General features: G+C 41.2%; 1 protein-coding gene across 5 annotated transcripts; it reads left to right on the plus strand.

Annotated features, from left to right (window-relative positions):
- Positions 1-2533: 2533 nt before the first annotated feature.
- LOC308401656 (DCN1-like protein 5) lies at positions 2534-10553 on the plus strand. Of its 5 annotated transcripts, none has more exons than XM_080889975.1 (10): positions 2536-2626; positions 5320-5369; positions 5549-5591; positions 6182-6278; positions 7142-7307; positions 7538-7629; positions 7707-7815; positions 8381-8485; positions 8602-8704; positions 9280-10553. In XM_080889975.1, the coding sequence occupies exons 4-10, from the start codon at positions 6214-6216 to the stop codon at positions 9333-9335; spliced, it is 696 nt and encodes a 231-aa protein (XP_080746101.1). In that variant the 5' UTR covers positions 2536-2626; positions 5320-5369; positions 5549-5591; positions 6182-6213; the 3' UTR covers positions 9336-10553. The 5 variants fall into 5 exon arrangements, with proteins under 5 accessions (XP_080746102.1, XP_080746105.1, XP_080746101.1 ...); XM_080889978.1 differs by having other exon boundaries at positions 7202-7307; XM_080889976.1 differs by lacking the exon at positions 5549-5591 and having other exon boundaries at positions 2534-2626.
- The last annotated feature ends 3849 nt before the right edge of the window (positions 10554-14402 follow it).

The following is a 14402-nucleotide window of genomic DNA, read 5'->3' on the forward strand; positions in this document are numbered from 1 at the left end:
TGTTGGGGAAACATTTTTAAGATTAAAAAAAACACAGCAGTAAATATAAGTATTTAGTTGAGGTCATAAAAATTGGATGGAAGCAGATTGTTTTGAGTATGAAGGGAAAGACTGAACGAAAAAAAAATAAGAATGATTTCGATCTTCGAGTCATGCAAAGCTACTCTATCAGAACCCAATCATCAAAATATGGAAATAAGCATAAGTGGACGCCTTTAAACTTCCGTAACTTCCAAAGCTAATTCACTCTCTCCAAAAACAAGCTGTTCAGAATGTGAAATTTAAATAAAGAGAATCCCATCATTTCAGTTTGTATCTTTATTTAAACAAAAACAATACAAAGACAACATATCAAATCTTTTTTAATAAACCTTAGATTTTATTTCAGCAACATGTTCCACAAAAGTCAAACCCAACTGCAGAAACATCCCACAGCTCGTTAAATGTATTAATGACATGATTCCCAAAGAAAATGAGGGTTTAAAAAGTAAATATGAGGAAGCTTTCACCACTGTGAAAGGATGTGTGAGTAGAGTTTCAAAGTTTTTCTCAATGTAAAATTTCTTTTTCCAACTAAAAACAAGGGTGTCACCACCTGTGTGATCTCATTTTATGCCCCTCCCCTTTTTTAAAGATATATTGTCTGATTTTTGCATTTTACTCTCGTTTGAAACATTTGGATTAACCACAGCTGAAGTTAAAAGACTGAGTGATTCTTTTCTTTTTCTTTTGGTTGTCTCATGTGAAAACCCGGCCTGCACTGCACAGAAGTCAGATTTTACTGTAGCCTTGTGTGACGACAACACTTGAACTAAACACAATCAGCCACAGCCTGAAAACCAGCTGAATGTTTGCTATGACATCAAGGAAGGACTTTAAAAGTGTGTGTTGGCAATAAAAGAAAAAAATCAAAGTGGGATGAGAGTGCTTCTTTTGAGTACTGCTTTGTTTTTGCTTGTTTTAAATATTTTTTTTAAAGTTGAACAATTTATTTACTGGCAAAATAAAGACAAATGTTTTCTTCCTACTTCCAGTTGCTGTAAAATTTAATGCATTTAAAGAAATTACTTGAGCTTATTGCTTCAAAAAAACAACCCAAATGACCTCAATTTAACACGAGTGGGTTATACTCGGGTGTTTATTTATCAAGAAGATAAATTACAAGGACTTGATGTAGTTTGCAGACTTATTCTGCAGTTCAATTTCCTGAATTTCCTGGAGGAACCCACCCGAGGGATTAATAAAGTTTCATCTAATCTAATCTTACTTCATATTAAGTTAATTAAGAAAATGGTAAATAAACAAATGCAATGTCACAGTGAATGACCTCGATTTTTTTATTTAAGTTTTTTTTTAAAATAAATCTATGAGAATTTATGCTGAATATTTACATTTTAAGAGATGGTGTATGGGCCACAATCATGTGCTCCATACACCACACAGTTACAGGAACACTGGGTTTATTAATGTTCCAACAACCCTCAGTATAAACACTAACTCTGAGTTAATAAACACTACACAAGTCTCAGGTCAAATGGTCTTTTGCTTACTAAACCTTTAAAAACAAAGACTAGAGACCAGCAGGGGGTCATATAATGACACCTGTTATATGCATATGTTTCTACTAAACTATATTTTGCACGTAGATTATACTTTTTATCCATAACATTTATTTTTAAACTTGTTATTTTGCAGATAAATTGTGTTATTAAAGGACAAGCTCTCACTGCAGGATTATCTGTGGATCAGCTGCCTCTATCCTGTCCATCCTGCTCACTCCCAACAAACATCAACTCCTCTGTCTTTGGCCTCACCTCCTGTCTCCAAACCATACATCACAGCAGGTTATGAGAGCTTCTCTTTTACTCTCGCTATCACTACCTTTCTGTCATAAATCACGTCACCCCTGACACCCGTCTACACCCAGTGCATCTAGCCTGCATCTCCTCTCCACATCTCCTGTGCACTGTCCATGACAGAGATTTTTTTTTTCATTTTACTTTTTTATTTGTAATTTCACTAGAATTAACCTACCTCAATGTTTCGTTTTAGTTAACTAGGATAACCTTCCTTGTCGTTAACTCAGAGTGATGGACGAGTTTTTGAACTGTGAACAGCTAAAATTAAATAAAAAGTTCAGAGGAAACTCTATTTTAGAAAAATAGCTGACAGAGATTTTACAGTTTTGTATAAATGTTAAAAATATTTTAAACTTTATTACACCCTGCCTCTCGCCCTATGACAGCTGGGATGAATGGATGCATGGACATGAGTACATGTGAGCATGTGAGCCAAAAATAAGGGACTATTTCTTTAAGAACTAAAACGATATATTCGGCTCTTCGGGGTGTACATTACAACCATCAGATGTTGTCGTTTGGATAACTGTTGCCTAAGACCATATATCCTTCTTGTAAATGAGGTTAAATGTCGTGTTTTATAAACATCCATTCTTAAAAAAGAGCGTTCGCGCACATTTCTCTGAAGAGGGAAACGCTAATTTCGTTTTGCACCCCCATAAAGCGGTGGTATCGTCCACTCTCGCGGAAACGCCGGCTCCAGCCAAAACTCCGGCATAAGAGAAGCAGGTGGAACTGAGACAGTAGTCTGAGTGTGACTGAAAGTGGTAAGTGTTTAAAACAGTGCCCTATCAATTACCAGGTGTTGCCCCAGGCATCTGTCTTATATTTGCGTCTAATTATGATGCGAGTGATTTAAAGACTTGATGCGTGTTTGGACACATTAGCAGACGTTAGCAGAGCAGCTCTGAAACCCGCGGTGCGCCACTAATGTTAGCTAGCAAACAAAAGAGGTTCCCTGTGAGTCAAGTCTGACTCTCTGAAGAAAATGAAGGAGATAAATGTGGAATTTGTAATACGAATCATGTTTTTGTGACATTTAAGTGGCGACAAAATGCGACATCCTGGCACGAAGTCTATTAGTCATTCTAGCCTGGTTAGCTAACGTTAGCATCAAAGGCGGAGACCCGCAGCAGTTTGGATTTTAGCCCAAAGTTTAAAGTTTAACAGAGTCCAGACCCTTAACAGACTTTTTATTCAATATGTACCTGTGTCTTGTGCTTTAGGTGTGTGTGGTGGAGGAATGGTGACGTGTGTTTCCCACAGAGCTTTTTAAACTGCTTCTGCAGCAGTGCTGTCGTTACCATGTTTATTTTTAACAGTTCAAACGCTGGAAAAAGTTCGCGTTTAACGTCGCAGACACTGCAGCTGCGCGACAGTTACGTTTGGTGGTTTTTGTTGAAATGCAAACGTGACAACGCCTGTTTTCTTCCGAGCAGTGTCCTCGTTTTTCTGGTGAGCTTTTATATCAAGTCTGAACACGAAAACGGAAATTTAGTGTGATGAGGCAGTCCCTGTTTGCTCCTTCCTTTTAACCAGCTATGCAGGCCGAACCGAACAAAAACAGTGTTTCCGAACTGGCCCATTTCAAACTCCAACAATGGCGTCACCATTCATTTTAACAGTACTCAAGTGAATTTTGTGCATTTATGAATCGTACTTGTGACAGCTGCTGCGATGGCACACTCTGCCTCTCCACACATCTCCAGGAATCACTTCATTGTTGTGTATGTGTCTGGGATCATGTCAACATGGGATCATGTCTACATATGATCCTAAACTTCCAATGGGTCCTATACTTAAAGGCTGTGGTTCCTCAGTGCTGCCCTGAGACAAGTCAAGGTGTCCCCTGAGATTTTTGCATCAACGAAACATTGTAACTGCACAAAGTACTAAATGTCATTTCAGTTGACCTCATTGGCCTGATTGATAGTGAGGAGATATAATTGAGCAGCTGGACTTGTGATGTCAGCAGCCTTCAGCCCGAGTTAATCTGTTAATGCTAATATAGTGAGCTAATGAGGGCCTTGGAAACTAAACATCCTTTTATAGAGAGACTTCACCTGCTTTAAAAGGGTAGAAGAGAGCTGCGTCTGAACCAGAGGCAGCAGGAATCTACACTACATAAACAAAATTTCTAGGCTGCCCACATAATACACCCACAGGAGCTGCTCTGCCATAGAAACCCATGTCATGAAGCTCCCAGTGTACAGTTTACATGCTGATCTTAATGTCAGAGGTTTTGAGGTCTGCAGTTACTGAGTCAGCAGAACATATGTGCTTTACACCTCAGCACGCAGCGATCGCACTCTAACTTTACATGATCTACCACTTTGTGGATTAATGATTCCTGAACACGTCCACTTTACAATAATACAGCTGACTGCAGAATATCTAAAAGGGAAGAAATTTCACCCACTGACCTGTTGCAACAGTGGCATCCTGTTTCAGTAGTACTCAATTTCTGTTAATTCTTTAGAACGACCCATTCTTTCACAAGTCATTCTAAAGGCTGACTGCATGGCTGGGTGCTTGATTTTATACACCTGTGGCTATGGAACTAAAAACACCTGAATTCAAAGACTAAGAGGTGTGTCCCCATATTTTTGACCATACAATGTATGTGTTCTTGTGTGATAAGAGGATTGATGCAAGTCATACTTTAGTGGTGCTCATTGTTCTTAAAATCAGCTAACATTGCAATCAAAAGAAGTGATGATATTTGAAATGAGAGAGTATGACATGGCATTCTGCACATATGAAGACAGCCAAGTCTTAATTTTTGGTTTGCTGTTTGTTTTGCTTTGGCACAAAGGCTTAAAATCACAGCTCTAAAGGCAGAAATCGGTTCTTTCCTTGAATTTCTGAACGTTCAGTTGACCGTAAGGCCAGGAGGGCAACTGCAATGAAACTTCAATTAACAACGACGCACAGATATGATCCGAATGCCTTGTCTTTGGAAATCTGCTGATACAAAGTACTCACATCATGCCAGTGTTAAATAAATTTTCTTCAATCTTCATTTAAATCTTGAAAGTAGTTGTAAAAAAAAAAAAAAAATTAATAATAATAATTCTAGTGTTGTTATTTTGATAATTTCATAAATATCTTGAAAATGACTCAAATTCATATTAGCAGAATGAGAGAACACCACACAAATCCAAATATTTTAGAGACTTCAAGCATCTATCATTCTGAATGAACCTGAGCTGCGCTCCTGAGACTCCATTCATAGTCACAGTATCAGATATTTACCCTAAACCGTTCTGGTTTACAGAAACTATAAAAAAAATTTGGATCTCATCTGAGGTCTTTGACCTATGATCAGATTTTTCCTCTTGGTTTCAAAGTGATGGTGGTGTTAGTAATGCCTCGCATGTGTTTTGGCTGATGCCTTCGGTCTTCCTTGGCTGACATTCCCTGAATGATGCTGAGTCAGTGCTTGTGTGCTTTCTCGTAGGAAAAGTCCTGGCAAACATCAGCACGCTGTCAGAAACGCTGGACAAGCTTGTGAGTTTTTGTGTTGATTTGTGTGTAGCAGACAACGCCGGTGTAGTCCGGCACGTTTACAGTGATAATACTGCTGGACTTTAGCGTACAGCATCCATCAGCTTATCGGGTGCTGTGCAGACTTTTTTTTTTTTTTTTTTTTTTTTTTTTTTTTAAACCAGTTTTCTGTTTTATTCCAGCATTGCTTAGATTTGAATGGACAAGGCAGGCAGAAGTATACAGGTACAACCTCTCACACATCTCATATATATCTGTGTGCTGTTATTTTTTATTTATTTTTTTAATCATAAAAACGTTTCACACCATGAATTTCAGTTTACTTCTATTTTAACAGGGAAGGGTAATAGAAAGATGTGTAGAAATAGAAGTATGTTTTTAAAAAACACAGGCGTTGATTTTTATTAAATTTTTTCACACCTACCACTGCAGAAGGCAGCTGCTTAAAGCCCAAAGATGTACTGATTTGCTACTGACGTTAAACTAATGAAAGAACACAGAACTTAAAAGTCCAGATTTTTGACCCAAGATTAGATTAACTGATTGTTACACTGCGTCAGCGCTCCTCCAATACTTGTTCCATAATTGGCCGTCTCATTTCAACAGTTACCCTTTCAGATAATTCAGTAATCAAAGTGTTTTGAATGTTTTGAATGTTAGAATACCCATCATAGATGGAGGAAATGTTTTGGGTATGAAGCATACAAAGTAAAGCATTTCTGTAAATGTACTTGAGTTGTTGTAGCTGCTAAGATGGCTCAGTCACTCCAGGGTCAAACGGATGTTTGACTGTTGTCTTTGCTCTGTAAATGTAGCCCAGCTAGTGAAGCCCAGTAAAGGTGCCGTGATGCCTGTGAAGAAGAGGAAGCTGCCTGATGCAGATGATCATGAGCAGAACTGTAAAATTACGAGGTAAACAGATCTATCTGCTCACACTGAGGGTGTCCTGTGTCTGCACCGCTAACCTTTGTCTTCTATCCATCCTATGTGCTTCTTGAACCTTTATTGATTACCTTGTGAGTTCGATGCTCTCTCAGCCGGGTGTAGGCTTTCTGAGCCCTTCACCTTCTCCTCTTCTTCTTCATTGTGTATTAAGAGTGTAGATGAATGCTCATGCTGCAGTCACAGTGAGGATGTAGCCAAAACGCATATCTTCACACATGTTGTGAGTTATGCTCCTTACTAATCGAGGCACTCAGCACATACTTGTCATCTTAATCAGCACTGCCTCAGTCTTCAGGACTGTAGGAGAGTATCTAAAGTGCCACTTTATTAGGTACCTTTGCTTTATTCTTGGATATAAATGAGGTGGATAATCCATCAGTGCCTCAGCTCTGTACATCATAAATGTCCGTGCAGACTTAATTTCAGGTTTTTAATGAAATATGGTGACAGTTTGAGTCTCATGTGAATAATCACCCGAGCCATTTGCATACAGCAGCATCTGATCTGACTTGGTAGCAGTTGATTCTAAACTGGCTGGCTGACTGGATACACCAATGTTCTTGGAGAACATCCAGCTGTGAGGCAGCTGTGGTAACCACTGAGCCACCGCGCTGCCATTAATCTGCAGGAAATACTGACAGGCTGTTTTCTGAGCCACTTTACCCTGTTCAGAGTCAGAGGTGCTGGAGCCTATCCCAGCTCTCACAGGGTGAAATCCTTTGTTGTATTTTTGCTTTGACTGTAGTCCAGCTGTTGTATAGCTGCCATGTAACAACCTCCTGAAGTTATGGCTGCACATTTATCTTTAAAATGTTTGGTCTGTGCTGAAGTTTTACCCGACCTCTGATCCGCGGTCCGAGGTCAATCAACACTGACAAGCCCTTTTCCAGTAAGAAGTGCCTGGCCTGGTTCCACAAGTACGCTGCCCCCGACAAGGTGTTCGGCCCAGAGGCCATGGAGAAGTTCTGTGAGGACATCGGCGTGGAACCAGAGAATGTAAGTCAGCAGCTTGACTCTTAGTCACTCTGCATGTCCCTTACCTGATGAACTCCTGACCATCAGGAGTCATAGGGTAACACTCAGAAAAGAGACTGTGAGGCACTCATGATGTGAGAATGTTTTATGGAGCTTTATTTTAGCAACAAATGTTTTTTTCTGTGAAAAATAAAGATGGTAGGAAACAAGCTTTCTTACACTTGTTTGAATCTCCTCTTTCTTTCCTGCAGATTATCATGTTAGTTTTAGCGTGGCATCTAGAAGCAGCAAACATGGGGTACTTCACAAAAGACGAGTGGCTCAGGGGAATGACGATATTACAGTAAGAAATCTTATTCTTTCAGTTTATTTGTGGTTGAGGTTACAAATACGCTTAAATGTGTTTTCGTCTACATGCAGGTGTGACTGCACAGAGAGATTACAAAGTAAACTTGATTACCTGCGCAGTGAGCTCAACGATGCTGCGACCTTTAAAAATATCTACAGATACGCCTTTGACTTTGCCAGAGTGAGTCTATTTATTTTTTGTTATTATTTGGAAGTTAAGCCTGTAAAAATCCTTGAGCATCATTTTGTAATATGTCTGCAGTGTTTGTGCTCCTGACTTTGTGATTGTTATGAGGAAAAGTTGGAATAAAAATAATAATTTAAAAGCGCCAAATTACCACAAAATAGTTCCCTATGGGGTGACCATGTTTTAACCGGGAGGAGCAGATGCTACATTTAAACTCTGAGCTTCTGAAAAGATTTGGTGTGGTGACCATAAATGAAGCTTAACTTCACCAACACAGGCTTTCAGATCAAGTCTCTGAATTCTGACTCTGAGCTTGATGCAGTGAATCTCCCTGCTGATGCAGCTGGATTTTTTTTTTTTTTTTTTTTTTTTTTTTTAAATAACCATAAATGAGGGAGTGTCTTTTCAATTTCAGTGCAGCAACCGTGCAGTTAGGTTTAACTGTTATGACTAATGGGATTGTGGGGGAAACACTCATCAGCGCATTCATGGGATCATAAGAGATATGAACTGCTGCACTTATTACTGAGCTCACTCACTGAGTTGCTTCTGTCCTCAGGATAAGAACCAGAGGAGTTTGGACATGGACACGGCAAAATTAATGCTGGCTCTGCTGCTGGGAAGGTCATGGCCGCTCTTCCCAGTCTTCAGCCAGTTCCTGGAGGTAAATCTCATTGCTCTGATAAAGGAGATGTGAAATCAGCTCATCTTCAAACAGCTCTTCACTCCTCTCTCTGGGTTGTTTCCTCACGGTCTCCCTCCCATTAATGTCTCCCACAGCAGTCCAAGTACAAGGGATTGAATAAAGACCAGTGGTATAATGTTCTGGAGTTCAGCCGGACCATCAACCCAGACCTCAGTAACTACGATGAGGATGGAGCTTGTGAGTACCACTTGTACTAGGAAAATAGTGCAGGCCTCTCTTACAGAGCTGCTTCAAGGCGGGAATATAAACCTGTATGAAATGTCCAAACATGGAATAGGATGTGTTGGCCAGTTATCGCCCCACCTGGACCATCCAGGGCTTTGGTTTGGGAATGGCCGCTGTCGCACAGTTTGTCATAATACACAAGAACACATCTGGATCGGTTCACACTCTTAGGACAGAAGGATGAGCATGTTATAATTCTGGGGGGTCTTCTGTGATGGCTCACTCATTTCTGTGAAAGGAAATCTAATATCTGTCCATCACTTGTAGTCCAAAATGCCACAGCAGTCCTGATGTTAATAAATTTACACCAGCTTCCCTCCATTTTTGTATTGATTTTAAGATTCTTTTATTTTCTAAGTTTTAAATGGCCAGCTGTTTAAGCAAACTTTTCAACATGTATAACTGCAAAAGAATGTTAAACAAGCATTTCAGTTTTAAACCTTAAAATGGCTTCATGTCTTCACTGAACAGTAATAACGTGCAGGCGCACCTTTGTCTATATTTACGGGTTTATTTGTTTTTTGCAGGGCCGGTGCTTCTAGACGAGTTCGTGGAATGGCGAAGAAGTTGGTCAGCTTCATAGCATTAACAGCCACAAAAACAAAAGGATGAAGAGGGAGAAAACTGAGAACCCGGGAAGGAGTCTGGAAAAAGGTTTCATCCACACATACACAGAAATATGGAGTACAACCTCGTCCCTGTGGACCTTCGAATCCCGTTAGAGGCGCCTGTGCACCATCGTCCAAATGCTAAGAGGCCTTCCTCCTGCTGAGAAGACTTTTTTTTTTTTTTTTTTTAAATGGTGTTAATTTCAAGAAAAGAAACTGTCAGAGGGAAAATGAACTGAGAAGAGCTGTGGAATTTATGTTAAATGTTATGGTTTTTTTTTTGGTTTTTTCCCCCCCATTTTTGTGTCTTGTTTATAGAAGTTTTGACAGTAATAAAAAGGAAATGGAAATTCATCAAGCTGCAGAGCCCAGGTTTCATTCGCCACTCCTGCACCGTGTTAACACACTAAGGCATGCAGAAACTGGTCAGCCTGAAGAAATTTACCATTTCTTTTTTAGGTGTCAGTCCAGCAACCCCTGAGCAGATACAGCAGTTATCCCTTTACCTCCTAATACTTCTTATTAGACCACATCCTGCCAGATAACCAGCACCTAACCTGCTAGAAGCAAGTCTCACCACTCTACAGCTATCCTGAAACCCCTCTGGGCAGTTAATTTAGTGAATGCTTTAAAAAAACAAACAAAAAAACAACAACAACTTTAAAGGTACTTTCTAAAATTACCAGCTGCAAATGTCAACTAAAACTGTGACCAGCAGGGGGAGTTGTTTCCCCAGAGCTCATAATGTTTCACATTTCTTCTTGGACTTCTCCACATTTACTCATGAGACTCTTTTACCGCTGTAAATAAGAATATATTCTTGGCTGGTTAACGCTTACTGTTCATGTTGTATGCCTTGCACGGTATAATCTGGGCCCTACAACAAATTTTGAACTGCACATCAATTTAGAATGTGTAAACCAGCGGTACCCAACCCCCGGGTCCATGAGTCGTTTGGTACCGGGGTTGTTGGGCTCGGGTGTGAAATTAATGGTTTTCAGGGTTTTTATTGTTAACTCTGTTTCCCTGGGTTTTTTCCCATGTTGTAGTTGTGTCTTATTTTGAAAGAATTATTTACGCTTTACCGTAGCGACCAGAGAGCGTTAAGGGGCAAAGAGGAGGATGTTACTCTCAATGTTGTTGGTGCATTTTAGGAGGATGCTGCTAATAAAGTTGCAAAATTACACAGTTAATTTGCGTTTATTATTATATTTACAAAATAACAGTTTTTGTCTTGATCGTATCATTTTATTTGTTGTATTTATCCGCGACACCTTAAAGGCCGGTCTGTGAAAATATTGTCTGACATTTAACCGGTCTGTGGCGCTAAAAAGTTCAGGGACTGCTGGAGTAAACGGCCTGCCTTAATAAGTGGAAGATTAATCCTTAATTAAGAGAGCAGGGAGAGTCAACTTATTTCCCCCCCAAACACAAACTAAATTTACTATCTGACATCATGTCCTGTTTTATACATGAAAGCATAATATCATAATGATTTAATCATTACAAGTAGCGAGGACATTCTCAGAAGCGGCAAGTAATTTACTCACATTTCATCCATACACAAGTCACAGTTTAACTGCTCACACTTAAAGGACTTCATCTACCTCACATACATGACCAGTTAACCTAACATGGATGTCTTTAAACCAGGCCGTGCTCTGAGGTAACAGCGTTAACCTCCATTCACGCCCATGCTGCCCTATTTCAGGTGTTGTGCCTGCACCTTGTGACCTCTGGTCCATATGCTCTGTCTTATGCTGTTTTACTTTTTCATAGTTTAGAGATTTGCCCCTATTGTCCTTCAAAAACCATCAGGTGTCAGTCTCTGCAGAAACCTGGGTGATGGGAACAAGCATTAGTGCAGGAAGGGTTCTCATTAGTTTCAGATGTCACCACAGTCCCAATAAAAATGCACACAGACATGGCACGTACCACTTCAGTTTCAAGATTCCTTAAAATACCTATTTTCCTTGACTTGACCCAGGCTGGTGGATCTAAACTTCATCTGAACAGATACACCCGTATGACGGCGTACAAGTTAAAATCATTGACCCGAGCCATATGTAAGATTAACTTACTTGTTGTGTCACCTTGTGGTACAAAGTGGTATTACAAAAGTGAAGCTTAGTTCAGCTTCAGCTGTAATCTCATCAGCAGGATGCAGAGATGATCCAGGATGAAGTCATAGCATTACTTTGATGATGGCTTTAGCTTTTTTTTTTTTTTTTTTAATTTATGCAAAAATTGATTCCCAGATATAAAAAGTGCGTGTGCAGATTCACCCGTCAGACCTCATAAAAATACAGTGTCCAGTCTTAGGGTATGTATACATCGATCCCACACCCAACATATCAGGTACAGGTGTTCATCATTTCAGTTCAGCCACTGGGAGATGGCTGTTCTGCTTCGTTCAGGTGTTTACAGCATAACTAATAACTTCAAAACATGAAAGTCCTTTTATATTGTACATTTTTGCAGATTTTCTGAGAAAATCAAATCAGTGCAACTCAGATCTGCAAGTAAGCATGAGTGGAAATTATAATATATATAGTTATAATGCAAATATAACTTATGACAAGTTATAAGTTTGTGGCGCTAAATGTGGCGACCCTTCCAAACAAAGTTTGTAGAGCTGGACTCGACTTGAGCCATGGTGTTGTCATTATTTTGTCCACTCTCTGTAGCATCTATCAAATGTCCATGTGGAAGTTTGACGTCTGCTCACTATCCTTCTTCCTGTTGACTCTGGTCCAGTGGCCCTGTTGAGGCTGCAGCCATGATGGCGGAGAGGCGCGTCAGAGAGACGGAGCGCTGTTTGAATCTGGGGGCGGGGAGAGGAGCGTCGGGGCCAGGGTCTGGAAGGTGGCCGTATCGCTGGCCGTCCTCGTCATACTGGTACAGGCGGATGACGCGGCTGCGGCGGGCTGGCCGTGGTGGGGAGGGCGGCAGCGCTCCTTGATCGGTCACCTCCTTGTTTTTGCCTCCTGTCGCCTCATCTTCACTTTCAAAAGTTGACTTTTCAGAATCTCTGGAAATCTCCGTCTCACCATCTTTCTCCTCACCGGCCGCCGCCGCCGCCTCCTCTTCCTCCTGCACCATACTCCTCTTCACCTCCCTGCTCTCGCTTCCATGTTTGTCCTCCTCATACTCATCTGTTTCACTTTGACTCTCTCCATCCTCTCCTATCAGATACAAGCGACCAAACCGGCTCTCTTTCTCCCCCTCTTCTAACTCCTTATCACTGCCTTTATTTCTGTTCTCTGTGCATCTTCCATCTTCTTCCTCCTCCTCCTTGTAGTCACATCCTTCCAGATATGCAGTGGTTTCTGGTGGCTCGTCTTCCTCTCGTTTGTGCCGGAAGCTTCTCTGAGGTTTGGCAGGAGGAGACAGGTTAGGCGCAGAGTTGTTGTGCACCACCTGGTCGTTTTCAGAGGCCGGGTTCTCGTTCGTGGGCGGCAGGGTTGTCATGCTGACCTCGGGGCCGTGGTCGGTTGTGTCGCTTTGGCGCTTTCGTCCTCGTTTTGGTGACCGCAGCTTTGCCCTGACTGCCCCTGAACACCTGAGAGGAAAAAACAGACCTTTAATGTAAAAAGGGTCAGTCCACATGTGGTGTTCTCATTGGCTCACACTGAGATTATCTAGTGTTTGCATCTTTCTCTATACTTGTTTAAAAATACATTGATTCCAATGCTGGTGATTTAGCTTGGGTTAAAACTTCTTCAAGAGGCACCAATAATGACGTAAGTCCCTGAACTCACCTCAGAACATGAGTCCTGCTCAAAGCTCCAATGCTGAATCCCAACACAAAGGTCAGCAGCACTGATGCAGCCACAGCTCCTGCAAACAGCTCGGCTGAAACACCTGCCTGCTTCGCCTCCTCAGACCCAGCATCCCTCCTGAACCTGAATGCAGCACAGCTGCTGCTTTGCTTGTATTCTCCCAGTTCCTGAAGGTTTTGACCATCGTGACCGACGTGGAGCTCATACGGCCACAGTGTAGTACCCTCTGTGTGCTGCAGGAGGCAGTAGTACAGGCCACTGTGGAGAGCACTGGTGTTGGGGACCAGCAGGCTCCCGTCATGGTGCATGACGACGGGGTCCAGTTTACCATGGGAACCAGGAGTGTGGAGGTCTCCAAAGGGGGTGTGCCAGTACTGGACCACACCTGCATATGAGAGAAGAAGCAGCTACAGGTGAGGAGTAATGATTTCATGAGTACCAAAAGAGAGAGAGTGTCACAAAAACCTTTCCTTTGTGTCTCACGTGGCAATGCTGCAGTTCCTCTTTCATCCACTCGAGACTGGTTCCAACATAAATAATAAATAGAATCCATCCATCTTTTATAAACAGTTATGGTTTATCGGTATTGAAATGGGCACAAAGCTATGGCTGTAAGCACAGAAGCTCCGCCCACCTGCTTTTCAAACCCTCTGTTTGTGAGGGGTAGCTGGTCAGAAGAAAGGCGCCTTGAAGGGGAGGAGCTAAACAGCTGCTTTTTTTTTTTTAAAGAAAAATTGAAATAAAGGCCTTTCTGTTTTAAAAATCATTGGTTACATTTCATAAACATGATAATCAACAGTAATAAGTGGGACACCACCAACGTTCAGTTCAGTGAAAGTTTTCTCTCATGTCAGAGCTGCTGGTGTCAGAGACCCAGAGAGACACAAATTTTCTGATTTATCAACCAAAAGAGACAAAAAACAGAGTAAACATCTTCAGGTGTGTTAGTTTGTGTTAGCAGCTGGATGCGTGTTCGAATGTTGGGTGTGTGGTGGAGACAACAGCTCTTATATGCTCCAGGGAGGCCGGCCAGGTGCACTAAATAACTCCACCTACTGAGAACCTGGAACACAACACAGAGGGACACACAGCAGGCGCAGTGGGCAACCCCATCCACCTACTACACCTGTGTTTTACAGTGAACATCTGTAAGCATTATCTGTGTTTTGTGTAGTTGCGTCTGATTCACAAACCAGCTATTTAGCAGCTATACTTGAATAATTAAAGTTTCATTGTTAGCCAAAATTATTATAAAGTGTT

The sequence above is a fragment of the Rhamphochromis sp. 'chilingali' genome (genome assembly GCF_963969265.1).
Source record: "Rhamphochromis sp. 'chilingali' genome assembly, chromosome: 8".
Taxonomy (NCBI): Eukaryota; Metazoa; Chordata; class Actinopteri; order Cichliformes; family Cichlidae; genus Rhamphochromis; species Rhamphochromis sp. 'chilingali'.

What these genes read in the sequence shown, in the direction of transcription:
- LOC308401656 (XM_080889976.1), top strand. Translation starts at nt 6,214, where the DNA reads ATGCCTGTGAAGAAGAGGAAGCTGCCTGATGCAGATGATCATGAGCAG. An exon ending in CAGAACTGTAAAATTACGAG is followed by an intron (nt 6,279 to 7,141) that starts GTAAACAGATCT and finishes TCTGTGCTGAAG; the next exon opens with TTTTACCCGACCTCTGATCC. An exon ending in TCGGCGTGGAACCAGAGAAT is followed by an intron (nt 7,308 to 7,537) that starts GTAAGTCAGCAG and finishes TCTTTCCTGCAG; the next exon opens with ATTATCATGTTAGTTTTAGC.